The 17,967-nt window shown below is 37.1% G+C and overlaps 1 protein-coding gene across 1 annotated transcript; it reads right to left on the reverse strand.

Moving 5' to 3' along the window:
* Positions 1 to 15,956: 15,956 nt before the first annotated feature.
* Positions 15,957 to 17,263, reverse strand: LOC122805804 (vomeronasal type-2 receptor 26-like). Its single transcript, XM_044076067.1, has one exon. The coding sequence runs from the start codon at positions 17,254 to 17,256 to the stop codon at positions 16,369 to 16,371; it is 888 nt and encodes a 295-aa protein (XP_043932002.1). The 5' UTR covers positions 17,257 to 17,263; the 3' UTR covers positions 15,957 to 16,368.
* Positions 17,264 to 17,967: the final 704 nt, after the last annotated feature.

Genomic DNA, 17,967 nt, shown 5'->3' on the forward strand with positions numbered 1-17,967 from the left:
ACATACAGAAAATGAATATCAATAATGCACTAGCTAGACATTTTCAAATGTTTACATCGCATCTGTTTAAATTTAGAGTCCTACAGATACTTTATCCAAGTAGAAGGGAAGGTAATGCACGTGACACTTTAGAATTTTATGAGCTAAAATGGATATTATTGCTCAGGGCACACATAGAGCCAGGTCTAAATACAGCGATTAATATTAGACCAGCGCTACTATAAATGTAATTGCGAATTGATTTTAATATCAGGAATAGATGAATAATTGGTTATGTATATAGACAGGGACTTATAAAATTACGTAAATAATTTTTATATATTAATTTTATATTAATTCTAAATGTTTTTATTGACATGGAATTATGGTGTCAACTTAATCATACATTCTTCATATAGAATATATCCTTATATTATATATATTTTGATTGTACATTAGTTGATGGTTTTATTTATTTCATATAATACATAGTTTCTGCATAGTTACATATTTTATTTTAGATCAATGATAACCTTTTGTACTATGAATATATCAACACATATGCTATTTATTTTAGTGTAGAGGTTCATGCAATGTTAGTATAAATGGATATGATATAGTATTTTAATATGTAGCTAATAACAGAATGAACGTAGTATATGATACTCGTCTTAGATTAAATTCTTTGTGGCTAAAAAGATACTATAACACACTCAAGTCCACTATAATGTTTATCCAGACTGACAGAAGGTTAATGGAAGGGGAATATTTTTGTTTACACTTACATTTATCTAGCGTGATCCTTAAAAATTTTTATATGATGTTCCAAAGAAGTCTTACTACAGGAAATGCTTTCCATATATATACATGTAATTTGCAATATTAGTGTTGTAATTTGGGCATAATTGTTTAGTTGTTATTTGCATTTTAGGCACTTGCATTTTGGTTATTTGGGAATATGCATTGCTGACATATATGTTAGATGAATTTCTGTTGTAAGAATTTGTTAACCTGATGAAGCGCATTGTGAATCCTGGCTGTTTTATTCCAATAAAATAATATGTGCTGCTATCGTGGAGGCTTCAGTGATTTGTTGAACAACTTATATGACTAAACCACCGACTGCCAGCAATGCCATCCAACAGCTGAATGCTGCTTTATTGTCTTTGACAGCACTACACATAATGTAAAAAAAAAAAAACCTTGTTCAAGTCTAATTTTGTTATGCATCAAAGGCTGCCTTCACATGTATTGGTTAGTTTGATTGAACAAGCTCAAAAATATTGCTTAATTTTAAGTGTCTTTTGGAATGTTTTGGCATGCAGAGGGCTAAATCATTGAGCAAAAAGAAAATACAGTTTAAGATAAATACTGACTTAGAAAATTTAGGAGCTAAATATAGTCTAGGATCGATGGGATTCACGATATCAGTGTAGTTTGCGGTTGAGAAGACCATGGAGATCAATACTGTTTGCAATAAAAAAGAGACCATGGAGAAGCAGTCTGAGTAGTTTGTAATACTATTATATGTTAATTCAAAATGAGATGCATTTGGTAGCCCCAAGCAAAGAAGTATAAAGCAGCTAATTATGACCAAGATTACCTTTCCTCAGATAGTAACTCAACACTAGAGGAGACATCTGAGGAGTGTGAGAATGAGAAGCTTTTGCTGGCTACCCTTACCTGAAGAGAGGGAGGTGGATGAGTCCACTAGCGATGGTCAGCATAGTTTGCTTGTTAATTCCAGGCAGCAGGAAGGGCTGAGGATAAGCAACCACCATACAGCTCATGCACATGGTCTAGTTAGGACTGATAAATCTGGAATGGCATACATTAGTTGCCACCAGGATTGTAAAGGCCCCAGTTTTGCACACCAAGGATGATGATCTGCTCTAAGTCATTCAGCCATCCAGGAGAAGGTCCTGGTCTGGGCAAAAAGTTACACCCTTAGACAAAGAGGATAAAGAAGTGACCCACTTGACAGGATTATATCAGAAAAGAGCAGTCTGACTGGTAAATATAAAAAAATCAGTAAAATAATGAGACTCAGTTCAAAGATTCAGAAGGATGATGTTGTGAAATTGCCTACCATGGCATCCACCTACTTATTTGGTCAACCAGCTCTTAAGCTTGACTTTCCTCTGAGTAATTGTCAAACTGTCATTATTGTACTTTTTTCTGGTGGATTTCAGTAACTCTCAGTCATTGGGAGCAGTTTAATGACATATGTTTTGGAGGAATTGTTACAAGTATAACCACTGTGGGAATATTTGTTAGAAAGTTGAATTCTGTAGAGAAAGGGGTTTTTGGTTAAAAATTAACCTGCTTTAGTAAAGACTAAAGCACTCAGTAAAATTTAATTACTGCAGCACTATTGTATGAATTATAATTGTATTTCCAGTAATTACAACAGAAAAAGTTTGCATTTAGCTGCTGCATATGGTGTAAGTGGAAAATTAATTCTACTTTTTAAGCCATAGATTAAGAAACTGTACTGCAGTTCTATTTGCTGCTGCTTGTGTAACTAAGCTAAACAATATTGTATTTTTATCCCAGTAAGTACATGGTAGTTCTAGTTTCATTTGTAATAATGTAGATATTCAGTTTCTGTCATTGGCTAAATCCCCAGTCAATGCCTGTCTTTATTTGATAACCAAGTAAGTAGAAGCCTTTTATCTAGTAATTATCCAGCTGATTGGCCTAGTTCCATTACAGAGTATGGTCTGCATCCCAGCTGACCAGGGCTCAATTACTGGCTCTGGGACTGGAAGAACCAGGCAGGGAGGGGGACGACTGAAGAGGCAAGGCATTCTCACCTCTGTCTCCAGTACACTGAGCAGTACTGACTTCCTGGTGGTAACTGGCAGGTTTGTGCTCTTTCTTTGGGAAACAGATCAGAAATACCTGGAGGGAAAGACACTTATGGAAGTAAGGTAACATCCTCCATTGTTATCTGATTACAGGCCCCCTCCTTACTCTTCAACAACTCCATATGTTAGAACAGGGGAATCTAAGGAAAACAAAAAACTTGGATGTCTGAATGATGGCCTTTCCTGGTCATCTGTCATCCTGATAATGGTGAAAAAATGGGCCAGTTACCCATAGAGCAGGCTGATGATTTGACAAATACTAGGGGCTAACAGTGCTAAAATCTATCTGTATAAATAGATATAGATATATAAATCTATATTTATCCATCTTTATAGATAGATATAGGTATATAGATCTAGTTATATAAATACACATATATATATATATATATATATATATATATATATATATATACATATATATGGAACTCATGAATTTGGCTGACACAGCAATATGTTGACAGCTGCTTGACTGACCACAACTGGCTGACATGTGCAGATGGTCAACAGATGTGCTAGATCAACAATCTCCAGGTGGGGGAATACTTTTTTTCCCCCAGGGACTGGGAAATCCCAGAGTAAGTAAATATCATTAGCAAGGTATGTGAAAGTCCCAGAGGGCTTACCCCCCTGCAAAAAAATATTTTTTGGAGGGCATGAGGTGAGGACTTTCCTCGTGTATGAACATGTTTGCATTGTCAACCTTTTGTGGTCAACATTCTTGCCACTGACATTTTGCTCTGCTGACCAAGGTAAGTAATCCCATATGTATGCAGATATCCAGCTATTAGGTCATTCTGTAGTCTCTACACAGGATCATTTTCAAATTCAGGAGTTGGTTTCCCTCTCCTTTTCACACTATCACAGGTTTGTTTTACATCATAAAGTGAAGGACAGCATATTAAGCAGAAAACCATTAATGAAAAAAGCAGCATGTGGAGGTGCACACTAACATGCAGATGGTGAATGTGTAATCCCCTTTATGCGCCTCTGTTTGGGCAGCGAAATAGCTATTTAAATTGTGAACCAGGTGACAAAAAATGCTGTTTTTTTGTGCATTTCCTACAGAAGAATTATGCGTGCCTCTAGGTTTCTTCATAGTGGTGGCTCAGCTGGAAGGTTCTGGACAAATCCAGTCAGGTAGTGGAAGAGCTCCAGGCCATTTGGTCTACACTGGAAATGCTAACCACCCACAGTGATGTATATGCAGCAAAGTAAATCTATAACAGCCAACCACAATACTTAGCTAGACAATTTATGCAACACGTTAGCCACCCGACAGTCAGAGCTTTCGGATCAAAGGGCAACTTTTTTCTGCTCACTTAGGCTACATTCAAGACCTCCTGTTGCACACTCAGAAACTGAACTAAAACTTGAAGATATACAAAATTGGGCCAGCCAGAACAACTTAAGAGTAATTGGCCTCCCTGAGCAGGTTGATGGGGAGGACCTGATCTGATTTCATAAGAAAGACCTGGGCAGATTGTTAGGAGTTTCAGTGGACCCAGTGGTGGAACTTGTTTAACGTATACAAAGTGAGTCACAAAATTTTTAACTGCCCCTGTATTTTATCCTCATATGTTTAGACTACAATGATAGGATATGGGCCAGGGAACTAAAAAATGATCTGAAAATAGTGGGGCATAGGATCCAGATATCCCGTGACTACGGTGTTTCACTTTATCAATCAAACAAGGCCATGGTTTCTTATTTATGTGCCTGCAGAGATTTAGGCCTCAAAGTTAACCTGTGCTTCCTAGTAACATTATGTATAGAGAAGGAAGATAAAAAGTACCAGCTTGCCTCTCTGGCAGAATTGGATATATCTTTAAAGGGGACTGGGGCTGCCAAGCTCACTACATGTGAAGCATCCACAAAATCAAATGCCTTCCAACAAACATTTCTAATAAAAGGGTGGGTCACTGTTGTTGTCACCTTGAAAGTCAGCAGAGGGGAGGAAAGACAGAGAACAGAAAGTTTATTACCCAGAAAGCATCAGCAAAAGAAGAATAGAGTCATGAATTGCCTTGTTTGATAAAGAGAACCCAAATAGAAACATGGAGATGTTGCTCTGCTCAGGATGAATGAGTCAGTGGGCACCCTTTGCCCCAGCTCACTCTTTTCTGATCCAGCAATTTTTACCTGAGGAAGTAAATCTGCTTGGGAAATCATGCACAACAAGCCTGCCAGTCTAGACATGAAGGACGGTCTCCTGATTCCAAATTAAATAGGGCTGTAAACATTTACAGGTCATTGTAATGTAAGCTTGAGGTGGAGGTTGCTGGGATCCACTGATTGAGAATGAAGTGCATATATTGCAAACAATAAGGTAGCATTTATGGGGAAAGTTGTTTATTCTGAGGTCTGACTTTTAGCCAAGCATTGATTTTAGTTTAGGTAAAAATGGGAAATCCAGCAACTTCACCCCAAGGTGCACACTTAGAAGAGATTTACAAAAGGAAGTAGAACCAGACCAAGAGTCACCTGGAGTATACTATTATACACTATAAATGATTCACTTTTGACTTGGTTGGGAGGACCGATATGGTTGCTGTCTTCACCAGTGACCTGGTCTGTCTGTCTCATGGCAGCTACAAACACAAGATTATTATTAACCTGTGAGTTTGATGACTCTTAGTGACATACAGGGAATTTTCACTGCAAGAACCTGAACATTTGGAGAGGTCTTTGTCTTTTCTTAATCTCTTGGACAGTCCCAGATGAGTTTCACAGGTTATCAGTTAGATAAATTTTGGTGTGACTGACAGATTGAGTTGTCTTTATATAGATGGAGTACTGTTATAATTCTTTATTGCAAAAATTTCCATTTTCTAATCTTTTATTATTTTTTTCCAACTGCTTTGGACAAGGTATGTTAGCTTTGTACCAGACCAGAAGCACTGGCACCCTCAACAAATCTAAATGAGTAAGAAGGGTCCACCACAAGATTATGCAGAATTATCTTTGCTAACTTGGAATGTTAAGGGATCATCTACAAGAGTGAAAACTAAAGCAATTGTTAACATCTTAGCTAGAATGGGGGTTCATGCTATCTTCTTTCAAGAGTTCAAAGTAAAAAAGAAACAGGTGCATAAATCTCTGCTTGGATGGAATGGGTATAGTTTTTGCCAGTGCAACTACATCTGAAATGGGAATTACGGTGTTATCTCTTCAGTTAATCTTGGGTGAGATCAAACAATGAAGGCAGACTCACAGTGCCGCTGGTTGGTGCTTAGTTTGATTATGCCAAGTGGAACTCTTTGCTTAGCCAGCTCTTATGGCACTAATCAACAGGATTTAGCACCAGTAGAGAGTAAGTGAAGGACACTGTTGAAAGTACATAGTCCAGGAACTTCTATCTCCTGGGGTGTGGCATTCAGTGTAGTTCTGAACCCAACACTAGATAGAATCCTGGCTGGAAGAATTAGGTTGCCTAAAATGAGACTAGGAGTGCTTAACCTCATGGAAGAATGGCATTTGGTGGATGCCTGGAGAATGTTTCATGCACTGCAATTAGAGTACACTTTTCACATGGAGGTAGGGGCTAGTGACTTGGATTACTGGCACACAAATCTGGCCAACACCTGAATGATTATAGGATCCCAAATTACAACTGGCTCCCTTTTACAACCATTCCATAGCTCTCTTAAGAGTGAAGCCAGTGGGGTAATAACATCTGATGATGGATGGAAGCATGGTCCCCCTTACTGCTGTCTGAGAAGGCTAATAGAACTTTCTTGTGAAAGATTATGTACAATCATTGGGGGCATCGTGGCACAGGGGTGGGGCATGTCCTTTCGAAATGGGATAGCTTTAAGGAGTTATGCAAGGCTTCATCATCATACCTCAAAGTCGGCAATTTGGAATGGAAAGAGTTAAAATATATACTTCATTCAATCAGATAGGGGAACAACTAGAGAGACTATACTCCAAGGATGGGTCTTCTAGTTTGGTGGCATGTGAGGAACAAAAAAAAAAAACAGAATTTAAACACCTACAATATGACCATATCATGGTACAATGAGACAGGTATAAGTTTGTCTATTAGGTCAAGAGCGTTACCTCTACCAAGTTACAGGCAAACGGATGAAGGGAGCACCTTAAAAGGGCTTCTATCCCTGCTCTATATGATGAAAAGATTCAGGCCAATTATAAACCCATTTTATTGCAACATTGGCCAATGAGTATAGGATAACAGTGGGTGCAGTGGGGCTTGTACAGCATAAACAGGGTTTTTTTACACACCCATGGCCTAATCTGAGACAAATTACAACAAAACAGTGACATGAGCACAGAGTGTCAGCACCACTGCTGATGAATATAGGGCAGACTCAAAAATCAGACAAGATTTCATGGGATGCCCAGTTTCTTTGGATGAGACCTGGTCTACAACAGAGAGCCTTCCAAGAGGGAAATCCCTGGGGGCTGGATGGGCTAAGTATGGAATTTCAACAACTTTTCAAGCAACAGTTAGGCCCAGCCATGTTAGAGATTTTTAACTTGATTTATAGAGGTGACAAACTACCAGCTGATATGTTATGAACAAAGGTAATCATGCTCTTCAACCCAGGGTAAGACCCTTTATATACAGACAATTGCAGGCCACTCTCCCTCCTACAAACAGATTTAAATATTTCACAAGGATACTGGCAAGAAGGTTAGAAAAAGTCCTGCCCTTCTTTATAGGGGGAAATCACTTGGGTTTTATCAAGGTTAAGCTGGAGGGACATGATTCCGTTCGACTTTGGTTAAATAATCAACATTTCTATCATTGGTTAGACACCCCGGCAGGTGTAGTGCTGTTTGATTTCTGTATGGTTTTCAAGTCAGCTGCCTGGCCCATTTTGTGGCATGTATTGGGATAGCATGATTTCCCTTGCACTTTTATTACCATTTGTCACACACTTTTTATAGAACCCTCAGCATATGTACTGGACAAAAGGTTTACTCTGGAGGAGTTAATCCTGAGGCAGAGGACCAGGCAATTACGCTTCTTATCTTCTTTGGTCATTGTCCTTGAAATGCCTTGATTTGATCTCTTTTTGGATATTCATTTACACCCCTGCTGTATCCAGTTGGATGGCTGCCTGATGGGGCTGTCCACCTGGTTCACAGATGACTGCATATTATGGTTGAGCAATCTAATAGGCCAGATGGATTTAGTGTTTTCCTTGTTTGAGAAAATAAAAGGGCTAGCAGGGCTCAAGCTTAATATAGACAAAAACATAATTGTTCCACTCAATCAGTTGACTGTTTCCTATGGTAAAACAAACCCTCCCATGCACAGTAGGGAAACTCTTAAATTCTGTTAAATGGGGAGTCAGAATGACATCTGTCAGCAGTAGTGGGGGAAAACGTATGCCCTTTCATTAAGTTCATAAAGCAAAAGATGCTGGAATGGATGGCCATGAAGTTATCCATTCTGTATAGAATCCAGTTAGTTAAGATGTGGTTGTTACCCAATATATTGTTTGTACTGTTGCATTTCCATCAAGATGCTTTTAGCCCCTAGTTAAAAAGTCTCCAAAAATCCATGATTGATAGCATATGTGCTGTTTCTTCTGAAGATGTTAGCAGGTTTTGTGGTACTATGCCCTGAACTTGCGCAAAAGCTGCAATCCGAACCACTTTCTCGAGATTCAGAATGGCCTGTCCTCCACTATGGTTAGAAATGGAGACTAAGCTATAGTTAGACTCCAGGGAAATATAATGCAGTGTAAGCAAGTGGAGCTTTTCTCCCTGGGCCTCTGCTGAAAATGGATATTACCCAGTCAAACTTTCCTGGTAAACAAAGACAAATAAAGAAAGAAGAAAAAAAAGATACTTGTGAAAAGATAAACATTAGTTAAAAAGTAACAGGGGGAATATAAAACCAGAGCCAGTTATAATCAGTTACAACTAGTGTTGATTTAACAGATCCAAAAGTGCATTAATGGAACCAAATAAAAAGTGCATGTCTATAAAAAGTGAATGAATAACCTTAATAAAGAAATGGCATCTTAGCATAATACTATGACTTAAAAATTACATTGTCCATCATTCTTTAATATGTAAAAGCTTTAAATACATATTTTTATTTGCACATAAGGTTAATTCTTTAGAATAATAACTTTATAACAAAATACTGGTTGTTTTTATTTGACTGATAGCATTTCATAATATATTTCTTTGCCAAAACTAATATAATCCAAGCAAAGCAGTTTATGTGCTAGGCATCACTTTTGCAATAGGAACGCCTAGTAAATCCATACTTTTTTTTTTAATTTCTTCTGCATACTTATTTTTCTACATAAATACATTTCTTCTAAAAATGGAAAATGTAGGACAAGGAACCAGTCATTCATTAGAAAGCTAATAATAATCCAAAAAAAGTAATTACACATTTTGAAAAGTTTGGGTGGGCTTAGAAAACAAAAATGCAGCATTGTCCAAGCCAATGATTTTATAGAGAAAGAAAAGGTTATCACTGCAGGTGTGTTAGTAAAGCATGCTGCTTGCATATTTTGTATCTCAGTCCATAAAGACACTTGTAGACAATATGTGATATCCAGAATATGTTGCGAAATTGAAGTTACTGTACATCATTTAATGTTTCCTCACACATGCCTAGTGATTATGTATGAGTAGTGTCACTATACATATATGTAAGTAAGCTCAACATAAGTCATTTGTGATGAATGAGCATAACTGAAACACTTTTAAAAACAGACCCATTTATGGTGAAACCATAAATTATATAAAATTCATCATAGGGAAATTCTGAATTAGTACATAAAAGCATGAGGCTACACATTATTTCATTTGTTTTCAAGTATCATGGGTAAGAGTTTCTAAGCTGTCATATTTGAAAGTTGTAAGGCAGACTTTGCAGCATTTATAACTGATATTTAAAAAAATAAAGGGGTTTCTAAAGTTTTATGTTGGGGTATCCTTATGTGGACACACTGATGCATTTATTAAGGAATGGAAAAGGGAAGAGAGCATAGATTGAAAAAGGGGAGACAAAGAGGGGAACACATAAGGAAAACATCAAGAAGGTTTGTACTGGAGGAGGTGGAAGAGAAGGTGCACCACATTTTTGTCTGGGGATAGAACCCCCTATCTTTTTAAGTATTTATTTATAGGGTAGTGTGAGTGGGCAATAGGTAAGAGGATAACAGACAAAGGATAACAGAAGAAGGGCTGATGAAGAGATAGTGCAGGAGTCCCTAGTCCATAAAGCCTCAAACATTTCAAATGCCAGACGGTGGTGCAGTGAAGGACTCTGATGTTGAGAGGTGGGGCCTGTGGTGGTGCATTGGTTGCCACCAACTGGGTGAGCATGTTTTTAACGGGTCTATATTATATTTTTGAAAGTTTCAAACATTGAACACCATATGGAGTGGAGTTTGTGTAATTGAACACCATATGGTTGACACCATATGAGCGATGTTTGAAATTTTGAAAATATAATAAAAAAATAAAAATAAAAAAACTATACTTACCTAAACACTGTAGGCAGGGGTCAAGCTCCCCTGTGCCCCCCACACCCCTGCTACTTAAATATTCCTACTCCTAGATCGCACTGCATTGAAGTAAAGGTAAAATATTCCCTACGGCAATTTCCATGTTAAGCGTGCAACATTTCAATGTTTCGACCAATCGGGTTTGCTTAATACGTGTTTGCCGTTCACAATTTTCGATCACATGATAGGAATCCGTTTTCAACACCATGAAGAGTAGTATTGACAGGCTGAATCTATCTGTCCATTACTTACTCCAGTACATTGTCTGCCTGGTTCTGAAACCCCTTTTTGGTAAGACTTTCCAGACTACCACATGCCAGGGTTCTTGCAGAATTGTTGCCACCACTCCAAGCCTGCAAGCATTTCTCCAGACAGGCAGAGAGTGAGTGCTCCCTAATGTGGGAGGTATGTGCCTGAGCCACAACTGAGGGATTTCAAGTGGTTACAAAAAAAAGTAAAATAAATGGGAAAGAAGCAAAATAATAAAGGAGAAAGAAATATATAATTAAAATATGCTCATAAGTGACGCTTTTATTAAAAACACCAAGAACCCAAAGCTTGTGCTGTCAAAATGTCCACCGGAAAACAGTCACTAAAAGTAGCAACATAATCACACCAAGACGGATATTTCTCTTTTCTTTTTAGTTTGGTTGAACATCAGATGTCAAACACCAGAAAACAAAAAATGATTAGATGCATAAGATAGATAGTTAAACTCTTTCGTCTTTATAGCAATATAATGGACTTCTTCAGAACTAACAAATGTGACAGGAAATGCTAATTATAACAGTCCCATTGATTGATGCATTTATTTAAAGAATCATTACCTATTTTAACACTTACCCCATAAAAAAACATTAACACCTGTCTAAATTACATGATTTCCATAAACTGCAAATACAATAGATGTAAAAATATGTGCATTAAAATGTTAAAAAGCACTGTTTTAACATATCATAATTTGGATACTCATATATATTAATAAGAAGAATAAAGATACCTTTTCATTTAACCCTGGACTTTGCGATGAATTCAGCCTTATTTGCCAATAGTATTTTCCCGTGCTCACCTCTATGGTTATAATCCACAATTTTTAAAATGCAGAATACAACCATTTCACACCTTTTACATTCAGTGGAGTGTTTGTACAAAGCACTTTTGTTATTTATCTTTAAAGTATCATAAAGATGCTCATAAATAGTTTCAAAATAATCCATGTTTCCAACATAAAAATCACTGCATGTGAACAAATAGCTAAGTACACTAAACCTTTACTGAAACAGCTCACATACTTTGGTTTAACCACATACCCATCCATTATATTTACTACTAACTCTTTATCTTTAAATATATAGGGACAGTGTGTACAACTGCCAGATTTCTTTATACGTTCCAATTTTATTACTGTCAGTATTTTTCTACATGAGTGATTTTGTTTCCAAAGCTATTCTCACATTCAGTTCAGATTTATAGAAAATAGTTTATCACCTTCTAGAGTGGATATTGTCAGATTACCTTTAAAAGTAATCCAATTTTAGACACAATATCCTTAATCAAATTACTCCCCAAATTGTGCTGTAAAACCATAGCAGTATTGATTTTGTTCTTTTCAATAGCTCTGTTTGTTATTGACTCTCATACTATGGTGTTATCATCATCCCTGGGTAATAAACTCTCTCCTTTAGTGGCTAAAAGCAAGCTTTCCTTTTCTCGGATATTTCCTTTACAGTTTCATCTAATAATTTAATCAGATGCCCCCTTTCTAAGAACATGTTAAGTCACCAATCTGCATTCCCAGTGAATACGCTCAGTGTGTTGTTCCACAGAGAACATCTGAGGCCACATATCTTGATTCTGTAGAACAAAATAGAAGAACAGGCCCTGAACTAAATACTCAATTTCCCAAATAAAGTCACAGTACAATGAACTTTAAACAGTTGAAAGGAATTTGAAAGGAACCAGCAAAAATTGTCTAAAATTAGCATATGGCAACCTGACGCGAGGCCTTGGGCATGTCACCATTTTCTCAGATAGAAGGGCTTATAAAAACACTGATTTATACCAATGACGAGAGGCGTAGATAGGGAGGGGTGAAAGGTGCTGCACAAAATGTAAGGGAGCAGGATCTTCATTACTTCTATTAACTTTCTGAAAGACAGGAAAACATTTGCTGAAGCACTTTAACCACCCAAATGTAGTTTAGTTCATTACCCCCATTCAGAAATGACTGCATTTTTAGTCAGGGCTGAAGTGTTCAGAACTCTCTGTTAACTGTACCAAACCACATCTTTTGCATTGGTTTGCCACAGTTTAAAACTGAAACAGGACATTTTTTGATCCTCAAACAAGACAGACCTATCCTCCTCCTTTTTGGTCCTCAACTTAAAGTTGAAATGGGGTTGCCAATATATGGATATCAAGCAGTTACCCAGGGCAGCAGAAGGGCTAAATATACCTGTATTGGTAACCTTGTAAACCCATTTTTGCAGTGTAATGTTTTAACTGCTCTTAATAAAGCTAGTTTGTGTCATATCTGTCATTATCACATATTTCTCCATAGATACCACTTGTTTAGGCCCTCGGAAAAATACACTCTACTACAAAAAAAAAAAAATAGGAGAAAGTCATGTTGGTCCTCTTTAGTGCAGTTACTGACTTTCTCAACAAATAACTGTGGCCTGAAAAAAGTAGGCCTGGGATATTGTAGCCATTTTGGTAGTGTGCCTTGTGCTTATGCAAAAGGCTTGTCTTCATAGAAAAAGAACAGTTTGCTTGTAAAAAAAATAATTATCGGGTGTGTCACTGTACAAAGAGCTGCATGGCTAATTATACATGAATTAGATCTAAACAAAAGATCGCATGCTTTAACAGAAGAATACTGCTAATGGGAGAAGCAGCATGAGGTTGCATTGGAGCTGAAGCAGTGCTGCAGAAAGGACAACTATTTATCACAATGAAGGCAGGCTGGGTCTTCCAAGTCAATGCATACCTGAGTGAATCTCCATTTCACTTACTGAGCACAAAATGACAGCAGACCAGCCAGTAAATATGTCATTGGGAGTGCAAATTATCAGCCATGTTCCTCATACAAATGCAGAGAATATGGTGAAGACAGGAAAGTAGAAATGGAGTAGGGCAAGCAGAGAAAAACACACAATCATAATTTATGAAGGGTGGGAGGAGAAATGCATATTATTTTTTCTAGAAACAGCCTCTTTTTTAATATATAGAAAATAACTGTAGAAGAGGAAGATTGTGAAGGAAGCCTATGGATCTGATAGAGGGAAAAGTCTAGGTAGCAGGGGCAGAGAAATAAACATAAAAGACAGACGACAAACAGAGGCAGTAGACATACACACAAGGTTACAAGGACAGTGGAAAGAGACAAACACACAGAGGATGGAAAAGTGGCCATAGAGAGGGTTAGACAATTCCAATGAAATGATGAATGACATGTAAGACAGGTAAAGCACATGGATGGGCATAGGATAGGGTCCTGGCATGACTGGAGATTATGAAGTACATGTTACTGGGGGCACAAGGCATTGACATGGCATTGCATTATATGTCTGGGATGTGGGGAGGGGTCAACCATATACAATGAAATCTTCACAAATGTGTGTTGAAGAGAGTTTATAGCTTGCTGTCCATGTGTTGAGGCATTCTTCACATATATCATTTGGGGAAGCCTGTCTGTGGAGCTATCTGCAGTTGATACAAAGGTACATAAAGCCAGGATGTCAATGGACATGGCAAGGACACATAAGAGGGGGAGAATGAGAACAGCAGTAACTATTGCTACCAAACAGGTGCACAAAGGATGGGCTGTGGCCATTGGTGGGCATCCAAAAGCATAAGAGAAACACGCAGTGACCGACATTTTTTACCATTTGGTGCACAGGTACTGACATGGCCACTCAAGGAATGCAATAACTAGAAGACTTCACTTCCCTGAAGTACAAAGTGCTACAGCAGGCACTCTGTGCACATGGTATGTACTTCCTGTCTGGACGTGCTGCAGATAAGCAGTATCAGAACCAGATCTGGAATAGAGTTTTGCAGGATATGAATGCACTGTGTGGCTGTAACAGGTCTCATAAACAGTTTAGATAGAAGGTTACTGGTGCAGTACTCTGTGCATAGGAAAAGGCATATTGTGCTGTGATAAAATCTACCATGGTGGGATTGACCACTAAAAGTGAAGCAGCTCTCTGGGGATGAGCAGTTTTGGTCAGCTCACATAGTCGGTGAGTAGGAAGAACAGCCCCTCATATGTGGAGGTGGCTAGTATGTGGAAGATGGGCTAACACCAATCCCTGGTTTGCCAGTGGGGGGAAAAAGGGATGACTAAAGTCCAACTGCATATCTCTCTTTCCAGGAATGTCTGGTATGGAATTATAACAAAACCACATGGCACAATATACCTGTCAGTGTATGCTATAGCTAGGGTGTGGTAATCTAACCATTTACTTCAAGAAGCAGCTCATCGACAGCCCATAGCTCCCATCCTCCGAGCCAACCATATATATACTGCATCTCTTAATTTTTCATATTGTGGCCCACATTTGACAAGTGGGTTGTAATACAAAAGGTAATATATTTACCCTAGTAATCCTGTAATGTGATAGATTATAATACATGCAGTAGATATTCTCACTGCAAGACCCTACAAACTGCTGCAACTGTAGGCATGTCCTGAACATAGTTTTTGGGTCCTGAAGTTTTAATATAGGCAGCAACAGCAATTAACTCCATAACATTGTAATGTATTTTACATGCTTTGACCTATTATTGTGCATTGCGTAATGTTGCATTTCTGTCATATGAACAAACAAATACAAAATCAAGCTGCACATCAGACGATAAATACATAAATGAAGTATGCAAGTACCAGAGTTCTACAGACATTATATTAACTAAGCAAATAAAATTATTGAACAGAAAATGTACTTTGTCTGAAAGAATTAACTATTTTCAAATAAGTTATAGACTCAGTTGTCATAAAGTGTATCTGTTCTCAGATTTGAACTTTATTGCCTTCACAATGCTGGAAAACTAATTGAATATGTGAAAAGAATATGTGCAAGTTTACCATATCTTAAAAATTGTGAGTCTGCTTACATTCACATTGGACTCATCAGCCATATACTAGCAAAATAATCCAGATATGCGTAACTGTATTTCACATTTCAGAACTTAAATGAACAAACACAAATTGAAACTAACTAACTTTCGATAAAACTCAGCAAAGGCTGGCTGTAGCTCCAAAATAAACCAATAATCCTCCAAAGAGCCACAAAAGTCGCGAAACAGCTAAATCTTGATGAAAACAGTTCACTTTATTAACGCACTTCACAGACAGCAAACAAATCGCGTTTTCGTCCCTCTACACCAGGACTTCATCAGACAATAGCATGAACATTCACAGTGACTTAAATACAAAATTAATTGTGCAATAAACCAATAAAACCATTGAAATAAAATTCAAATACACCAATCCCTATGGTCTAATACTTATTAATATTCAGTGACACTAATTACATATTCATGAGAATGAGAAAGAACCATTATGTTCATGTTTTTGACACTCTCCTATTTTTCCTTTAAATTAATTACATTTCAACCATTTACTAATGCATAAACCTCAATCCTAACTTATGTAACATGGGAAACAGTAATAAATGTAAAATAATGTATTAAAGAGAAATTAAATAACTTTCAATAAAGCTTGCAGTTCTGGGACATACAGCTGTGATTATTAACCTTGTGAGCTGTAACTCAGAAAACTAAATATAAGATAGATTCACAAGCAAAATATTTTTTGGTGATGTCTCTCTCTCATTATTAGTGTCTGCATTATTGTATTATAACACTTAAAATTAATACACATCGATTACAATAACATCAAGTTAAATCTCTTGGTACTCATTAGTCAGTATCATGAAGCCTAGTGTTCTTCAGCTAATTTATCTTTGAACTAGAAATCGATAATTTTCTGAATTTATTTTAGCCATTTAGCATGAGCTCTGTGTTGCAGATTCTTTAGCATTCAGCTCTGGTCTTAATATGATAATGTACCACTTTGGAAAGAAAACACAGCTCAAAAGGCCAAATCCTGAAGACAAGATGGCAAACATCTCCACAGCAACCAAATATTTTCCTTTGGTACTGAGGTATGCTGGTATAAATGCCAGCCAAACACTAATAAATATTAACATGCTGAATGTAATGAATTTTGCCTCATTATATCTATCTGGCAATTTACGTACTAAGAAAGCAACTATGAAGCACACACTTGCCAAAATAGCTAGATACCCCAGCATGGAATAAAACATGGTAACTGATCCTTCGTCACATTCAATTATTATTTTGTCTTTAAAAGAACTCATGTTTTTTACTGAAAAAGGTGAAGAGTATCCAAGCCAAACAGAACATATTATGACTTGTACAGTGGTGCAAAAAAGACCAATAAATACTGGCGTCCTGGTTCCAAGCCACTTCTTCTGGAGTCCTCCTGGTCTTCTTACACTGAATGCAATAAAGACAATTATAGTTTTTGCAAGAATAGAAGAGATGCAAACAGAAAATATTATACCAAATGCAGTTTGCCGCAACAAACAACTTATGTTGTTTGGTTTTCCAATAAATATTAAACAACAGAGGAAGCAAAGAATTAGAGCAACCAGGAGGAAGTAGCTGAGGTTACGGTTGTTTGCTTTCACTATTGGTGTGTCCCGATACTTAATAAATATCCACAATATGGCTGCAGGAATAATGGAAAAGAAAATGGACACAGCCATCAAGATTGCTCCCAGGGATTCTAAAAAGGACAGGTACTCTACCTGCTTTTGGATGCAGGTTACCTTTTTCTCATTAGACCAAGAATCATCTGGACACGTCATACAGTCAGTGGAGTCTGGAAAAACATTATAAAGAGAAATGAAAATGGATGAAATTAGAAAAAAATATGACTTTTTTGGTATCATTCCATAATGACATTAGCAAGTCTGATTAAAATATACCTGACCTATGTATAAAACTAAAGGGACTAAAACATTTTTGAGGCTTGTATCTTGCTATCTATATCCATAAAACAGAGCTTCTAATTTCTCAGATTTTTGTAATATCATTTGTTTACTTTCTTCCCAGATATCTTTAGCTGCTACAACAAAATCCTTTTTAATTCATACTCCTAAGTATTACATTTTATCACATCCCCATAAATATGGGCATTGATGAACCAATTTTTATGTGGGTACATAGTTTACAGCTATTGTCTTTGCTGCATCGTCATTAATTTTGTATCATCAAACAAACTTTAAAATGCTCTGCAAGCCTGAAATGTCCTCTTCTGGTTTTATCAGGTATAAAATAATATCTGCAAATAAAGTTAGTTTTCCTTGACTGCTGTGCCAATTATTTCTTTGAATTCATGGGCTCCTTATTTTCTTTGCTAATCATTCTAAATATAATGCAAATAAAGGGAAAAGATGGTATCCCTGCCTGGTTCTTCTGCTTAAATAGAACTTATCAGAGATGAACAGATCCACGTCAGTGTTTGCCTCCAATCCCTCATATATTCTCCTAATCAACCTTATAATTTTTTTGTTTTC

The sequence above is a fragment of the Protopterus annectens genome, chromosome 7.part0 (genome assembly GCF_019279795.1).
Source record: "Protopterus annectens isolate FY-2018-M chromosome 7.part0, PAN1.0, whole genome shotgun sequence".
Lineage (NCBI taxonomy): Eukaryota > Metazoa > Chordata > Ceratodontiformes > Protopteridae > Protopterus > Protopterus annectens.